We start from the raw sequence: 7361 nt of genomic DNA, 5'->3' as shown, positions 1-7361 counted from the left end.
TTAGCTTAAGGCTAACTAACATTTAGTTATGGCATATAGGATGTCCTAAAATTCACAATCTACTCAAATTTAAATATCGTTCAAGAAGCTTTAAAAAATCAGTCTGGTCTTTTAGGTTGAGTCTAGTTTAATGGTCTAGATGTCTTAGGCATCACAGTTTAGAATAGGTGCGAAGAACTACGTTGCTTTGATTCTCATGGAGGCACGGATACGTAGGCGGCTTTGGATGAATATTAGACCATCCAAAGAATCAGGCGAAAACGTTTAGAGTCTAGGGTTTGTCGTGTTGTGTCATGTGTGGTATGGAGTCGTGTTGTATGTTTTGTTGTGTTTTCTTACTTTCCTGTACAGACCTTATACCTTTAGCTGTAGCATGCATGTGTTTGCCCACCAGAACTTAGACACCAATTAGGCGTGACACTCATAACTTAGTTATGCTTAGGTGACACTTCTTTTATTTATTTTGTATGTGCTTACTATCCCCGGGTCATGCATGTTTAGGTAGACATTTTCTCGGGGATATTTGTTCCCATTTCACATGATTTTCGCCCAAAGCTCTTCAAAGTTAATAATAAATGGCATAAGAGACCAAGTGCTGACACTCAGATGGATTGAGATGCTCTTCGGACCTTCCTCATCCGTAATCAGGCACGGACCCATATATTTCTGGTTATTCATTGCACAGAGGATTTCTTTTTGGGCTTCCATGGCCTATCCATGGATGGCGACTCTGAATTATTTTGGTTTCGAGCCGTGGCTCCTGATCAATAGGTATCTCTTTCATTTATCGCCACTCGTGCTATGCTATGAGGGTGTCATCTATTTTGTGAGTTCTTTGGTAGAGCTCTCCTTCATGTGAATGATCCAAAGGACCGACGGGGGACCCGTTCTCTCACTGCCTCCTCAGGATCGGGGTCCCACTTCCATACCATACGTGAGTGAATACTTAGTGGCTCTCGTGGATGTACAGACAGATGTTTTGTATGCCCATAGTGCGAACAGAAGCTTATTTGACCAATCCCTGTAGAATCGAGTCATCTTTCGAAGAATAGTCTTGATATTCTTGTTAGCTGCTTCGACAGCGTCATTAGTCTGAGGCCAGTACGGAGATGACTTGTGATGTTTGATTCTAAATTCTTCACACAACGAGACTAACTCTTGCTTGAAGTGGGATCCGTTGTCTGATATCAATTCGTGTGGAACTCCATATCTGCAGATGATGTTGGCCCTGATAAACTTGGCAACTGATGTCGATGAAATCGAAGCATATGACTGAGCTTCGATCCATTAGATGAAGTAATCGATTGCGACAAGTATGTACTCGTGTCCGCTGGAGGACTTTGGAGAAATTTTGCCGATAATGTCAATACCCCAAACTGAGAAAGGCCACGGAGACGTGAGCGAGTAAAGCTCTGAAAGCGGCACATGTATCAAATTAGCATGGATCTGACATAAGTGATACTTCTTGACGAAGGTGAAGCAATCTGCTTCGAAAGTAGTCCAGAAGTAACCAAGACGAAGAATCTTCTAAGCTAACATCTAGTTGTTCATATGAGGACCACAGACACCTGAGTGAACATCTTCTAAGATTTCTGCGGCTCTGTCTTCATTTACACAGACGAGCTGGACTCCGTCAAATGATCTGCGGTAGAGGTCTCCTCCACAAATGACATACCTAGATACAAGTTTCTGCAATGCTCTTTTCTCCTTTAAAAATGCCTCTAGGGGGTGTCCCCTACCGGAGATAAGATTTTTGATATCGAAATACCATAGTTTCCCATCTGGACATCCGGCTGCTATCTGAACCATGTGTACATGTGCTGGGATGACATGTTGCTTTATTGGTAAAGGACGGACCTTTACTCCTACTGGAATGTCAACCATGGATGCAAGCGTGGTCAAAGCATCAGCAAACCTGTTTCTCAATCTAGAGATGTAAGTAACGTTGATATTATGGAAACTTTTCATCAGGCTCATAAGATAAGTGTGATACGGAATCAACCTATCTTCTTTGGTAAGCCATTTTCCATTTATTTGACAAATGAGCAACAGAGAGTCTTCGTACACATCGAGATCTTGTACCTCTAATGAAGGGGCTGCTTCCAAACCGGCTATGCAAGCTTTGTACTCAGCCATGTTGTTGGTGCACTCAAACTCTAATTTGATGGAAATTGGTATGTGCTCATCTCGAGGTGAGACAAGAACAATGCCAACTCCTCTGCCTCTCGAGTTTGATGCTCCGTCAAAGTACATGGTTCATGTTGCATTACTGGGTGTATCTCTGATCGTCATGATCCCTTCATCTGAAAATTCGCGGCTTAGCTCTGTATCTTTAATAGGTGCATCAGCAAACTGTTCTGCGATGATTCTGCGTTTGACAGACTTCTAGATGACATATGTGATGTTAAATTCGGATAACAACGGCAACCAACGAGCAGTCCTGCCGATCAGGGCTGGTTTTTTGAACAAATACTTCATTGGATCCATCCGAGATATGAGGAAGATTTTCTGCGATAACAAATAGTGCCTGAACCATTTAGTGGCCCATACTAATGGGAGACAGGTTTTCTCATGTTGAATGTAATTCAGTTCATACTCCAACATCTTCTTGCTGAGATAATAAACTGGCATTTCATTTCTCGTTTCTGGATCTTCCTGTGCCAACATACATTCGAGAGATGTGTCCGTGGTTGAAAGATACAAAAGAAAAAGTCGTCCAGCGACTACAGGTGTTAACATGGGTGGTGATGATAAACATATTTGATCTTCTCAAAGGCTTGTTGACATCGGGGTTCCACTACTTGGAAGCATTTTTCTTTAGAAGCTTGAAAATTGGCTCGCATGTACTGGTAAGCTGTGTTATGAAACGACTCAAGTACTGAACTTTTTCCAAGAATTCTCTTATTTCTTTTTCTGTTTTTCGAGACGGCATCTCCTGGATTGCTTTGACCTTGGCAGGGTCTACCTCGATTCCCCTATGGCTGATCAGGAAGCTTAGCAATTTTCTAGAGATAACTATGAAAACGCATTTGTTTGGATTCAGTCGGAGCTTGTATTTCATGATTCTTTCGAAGAATCTCCTTAAAACTTGAACATGGTTTGCTCGAGTCTTGGCCTTGATAATCATGTCATCAACGTATACCTCTACTTCCTTGTGGATCAAGTCATGTAAGAGCATAGTTGCAACCCTTTGATTAGTTGCACCAGCATTCTTGAGACCGAATGGCATCACCCTGTAGCAGTAGGTTCCCCACTGTGTAGTGAATGCTGTCTTGGTCTTGTCTTTCTGAGCCATCTTTATCTGATTGTACCCAGAAAAACCATCCATGAAGGAGAGTAAGGCATGACTTACCGTCTTATCGACCAAGATGTCAATGTGAGGCAAAGGAAAGTCATCCTTGGACTGGCTTTGTTCAGATCTCTGAAATCAACACAACACCGTACTCTTCTATCCTTAGGCACTTGAACGATGTTTGCCAACCACTCGGGATATGTGACAACCTCTAAAAAGCCTGCTTTCAACTGATTGATCACTTCATCTTTGATTTTGAAGACCCATTCTGGTTTCATCCTTTTGTAGAGAGGGATATGGTGCTGAACAATTTCCTCACTTAATTCTAGCATATCTTTGTATGACCAGGCGAAGACTTCTTTGAATTCTTTTAACAATTTGATTAACTCCGCACGCTCTTCAGGGGATAAGGTTTTGCCAATCTTTATCTCCTGAAGCAAGGATTCAGTGCCTATGTTAATAGTTTCAAATTCATCTTCCAAAGGTTTTGATCGACGCTCCTCCCCTCGTTTGATTAAATTTTTAATCTCGAGGAAAGTTTCGTCTGCGTCCCCATCCGAGGAGGGTTGTTCGATGTTATTTAAAACATTAGTTTCAAAAGAATAGAGAGCCAGATGCTAGTACAGAGAAAGTTCTTTGATTGATCTGAGAGATACACCAAAGGAAGAACTCACTGACGCGCCTTCTTTAGGCTCGGTTACATTTGACACTTTTTCAAAAGATGAATCAGAATCGAAAAAGGATTCTGATTCAGAAGATGAGAAGTCAGTATCCGAAGGGATAATTGCAGTAAGGAATGGGACAATTGTGTCAGACAAGTTAGAGAGTTATGAATTGCCAGCATTGGTTATCATACTCTTAGGGGAGAACATTGGAACGGATTCCCTGATCATACATACAACAGAAGAAACATCTTGGAACATTGATCGCATCAGCACCGGATCTAGGTAGTCTGCCCAATCAAATTTTAGAGTCTCTGTACGTCTGTGCTGCTTTCTCCACCATATGTCATCTTCTTCACCTGGCCAACCCGTAGCAAAGAAGATTTGGAACCCAGGAACCCTTTCTCCAGTGATAGGATGTGTGGACCATTCTGGGAAACCATAGTACGGGAAGTCTTCTCCTTCCCTGCAGAATTGACCATTGAGGGTCAGCTTGATTTCTAGCATTGGCATGACCTCTCCAGCTTCTTTGTACAACCTCCTTCGAGTTATACTTCGATACATTTCTTGTTCTTCCTGATACGTGTTACGGTAACCTAGACCAGTTGTACCAACATTGGAAGGAAAATACAAATCGTCAAACTAAACTACTCCTTGTTGATATCGACCTAATCCCATTCCTGGGATGTATCCATTGATCTTGAGGATTGTAGATACAATAGGGTTAATATCGTACGGGAGTGGAACTAATTCCTTCTTGGCTTGTTCCAGCTAATCGTGGTAGCATCAAGATGAAAACCATTGAGATAGATGATGTCTCCTACTGACTTCCCATTAGGATCTGACAAGATGGCGCCTACTTTTAAGTCTTCATCTCATCGAACGGTGATAACTTTGTTACCTTTCATAAATTTAAGCTTTTGATGTAAAGAAGAGGGTACAAGTCCAACTTTGTGAAGCCAAGGTACTCCTAACAACAGGTTGAAGGATGACTTGATGTCCAGTACTTGGAACTCAAAATTAAAAATTTTGCCTCCCATATAGATGGCAGTAGAAAGAGATTCGACTACATCTCGCCGGGAGTCGTCGTAGGCTATGATGCCTTGATCTGACGGGGAGAAATCACTGGGGCCAAATCCGATAGTTGTGGTCGTGCTCAGGGACAGATGTTCAAGGCAGAACCATTGTCCACGAGTACGGTGGGTACCTTTTTCTGATTACATAACACAGTAACGAGGAGGGGCTTATAGTGATTATTTCCTTCAGGTGTCAAATCTTGATATGAAAATGAGAGGGCAGTAGAGGCTCTGACTGCTACAACAAGATTCATAAGCTGCTCTGGTGTAGTATCCTTTGATACTTGGGAAGTCTGTAAACTTTTGAGGAGAACTTTTTTATGTTTAAGGGATACCCTCAGTAATCCCCAAAGTGAGATGTCTGCCTTAGTCTTGCCGAGTTGTCTGATGATGTTCAGATCTTCCTGATCAACCTCTGTGCTAACAACCTTTCGTTTGACAGTGTTAATCTGATTGTCTGATCTGAGTTATGGGGGTTTGTAGTTCCTACCACCCCTGGTGAGGTTTCCTACCTCTGAAGTTCCAGGATCACTGATTATGCAATCTTCTGATGAAAGGACAAAAGGAGTTTCGTCTATTCCAGCCTCTTCTAGGTCCAGAATATAAGGTTCTTCATCGAAGTCTAGGCAAATGGCAAGAGGTAAGTATTTTTCTTCCCCGACTTCTCGTATGTAATTGTTGTTATCAGTCCCCACGGATAGGGTTCGATAGTACAAATTAAGGATGAGAAGTCGATTCGCAGAGGTTCAGTGAGATGGAATTTGAGGTGGACAAAGATGGGTTATGATTTGGAAGAGGATTTGTGTTGATATTTAATCCAGACGGGCGAATGAACTGCTTCTTTTCAAGAAGGTCTTAGATAGCATGTTTCAGAGCAAGGCATCTATCCGTTTGATGTCCCCTACCTTGATGATACTCACAATACTCTCTGTTGTTCCAGTTTTTGGCAAAGGGTTGGGAGGTGGACAGGGTGCAAGTAGAAATAACTTCTTCGCATGGAGAAGTAATTTCATGATGGTGGAAAGATTGGTTGGAAAGGGAGTGAATTCCCTGGGTGGCTTGTTTACAATGGCAGGTCCCGGAGGTGCATTGCTTGGTTGCCAAATGACTGGAGTTTCAGAGGTTTCTGGAACTTATTTTGTCTCATTAACTTCCTTGGATACGGGAGGCTTCTTGGACTGAGTATTTTTAGAATCGGAGGAGACTTTACTGAGCCAACCACGAGCTAAAGAATCCTCAATTTTGCTGCTTGTATCGATGAAATGTTTGACGCTAGTGAAAGTTTGAATGGCCATGGGACGCTGGAAGGACACGGTCAGGTTCTGCTGCATCATGTCAATCTGCTCTTCCTCGGTGGGCCGCTTGAGCATCTAAGCTGTCTTCTGACGCCGGCGCTTTACAAAATCGGATAAGGCTTCCATGGGCTCTTGTCAGGTGGTCTGAAGATCTCGACGAGAAGTTTTAGTACCGTCTTCATAAGAGAATTGCTTGATGAATTCATTCATAATCCGTTCCCAACTCATAGTCGGCAACTCGGGCAAACTCAGAAGCCATTTATGTGCCACGCCTTTCAAATACATCTAAAAGATGAGGGCCAGCTGATCTGGGGACAGACCTTGTGACCGCAACATACATTCGAATACTGCCAAGTGATTACGAGGACAACCAGTTCCATCGTATTTACTAATGTCAAGCCATTTGAAGCTGGCCGAGAGGTGTACATCTGGAAACAAAGAGATGTCACGGAAGGAGAGTCCTGTCAACCCCTGAACCTTGATAACTTTGAGGTCTTGACTAATTTTGGCAAACTTATCTTCCCACTGCTTCAGAATCTGGGCAAAGGGATGGTTCTCATCTGCATACTGCTCTCCTAGGAACGGATCTGGTGGCTGAGCTGTAGACTGATTGGTTGGTGGAGTTGGTATGGTTTCCTGGACAAAAGGAAGAGGTTGCTGAGATGTACTAGGTACTACAGTAACCTGAGGAGGTGATCTCAGTGCAGCATTCTCTTCTGAGAGATGGCGGAGACTCTCAGTGAGTTCAACTACTGCTTGTTGTAGTTCTTGGATAACCTGGGACTGGTCTGTCTGTTCTGCCATTATGGCAAGAGGAGTTGTAGGACTAGATGGTTCTGACATTTCTACTGAGTGAGTAGAAACTAAAGAACTAGGTAGTTCTGAGATTCTTACTAAGCGAGAATCGGTTCGATACCAGCTTTTCTCTTTCCTAGGTGCAATGGTTTCAAGTGTACGAACTTTCTACCTGCAAATGGGAATATACACTAGTTTTAGAACTTTTTCATGCAAGGAGAAAGAGTTATATAGACAATTT

At 42.6% G+C, this 7361-nt stretch overlaps 1 protein-coding gene across 1 annotated transcript; it reads right to left on the bottom strand.

The window, feature by feature from the left end:
- Window positions 1-1287: 1287 nt before the first annotated feature.
- LOC143880679 (uncharacterized) lies at window positions 1288-2253 on the bottom strand. The gene is made up of 2 exons (XM_077383650.1): window positions 1569-2253; window positions 1288-1484 (listed from the first exon to the last, which is right to left on the bottom strand). The coding sequence occupies exons 1-2, from the start codon at window positions 2251-2253 to the stop codon at window positions 1288-1290; spliced, it is 882 nt and encodes a 293-aa protein (XP_077239765.1).
- Between the last annotated feature and the right edge of the window lie 5108 nt (window positions 2254-7361).

The sequence above is a fragment of the Tasmannia lanceolata genome, unplaced genomic scaffold (genome assembly GCF_043159265.1).
Source record: "Tasmannia lanceolata isolate RefF3 unplaced genomic scaffold, GAP_Taslan_0.1 ptg000007l, whole genome shotgun sequence".
In the NCBI taxonomy this organism is placed as follows: domain Eukaryota; kingdom Viridiplantae; phylum Streptophyta; class Magnoliopsida; order Canellales; family Winteraceae; genus Tasmannia; species Tasmannia lanceolata.
This window is presented reverse-complemented; position numbering and strand designations above follow the sequence as displayed.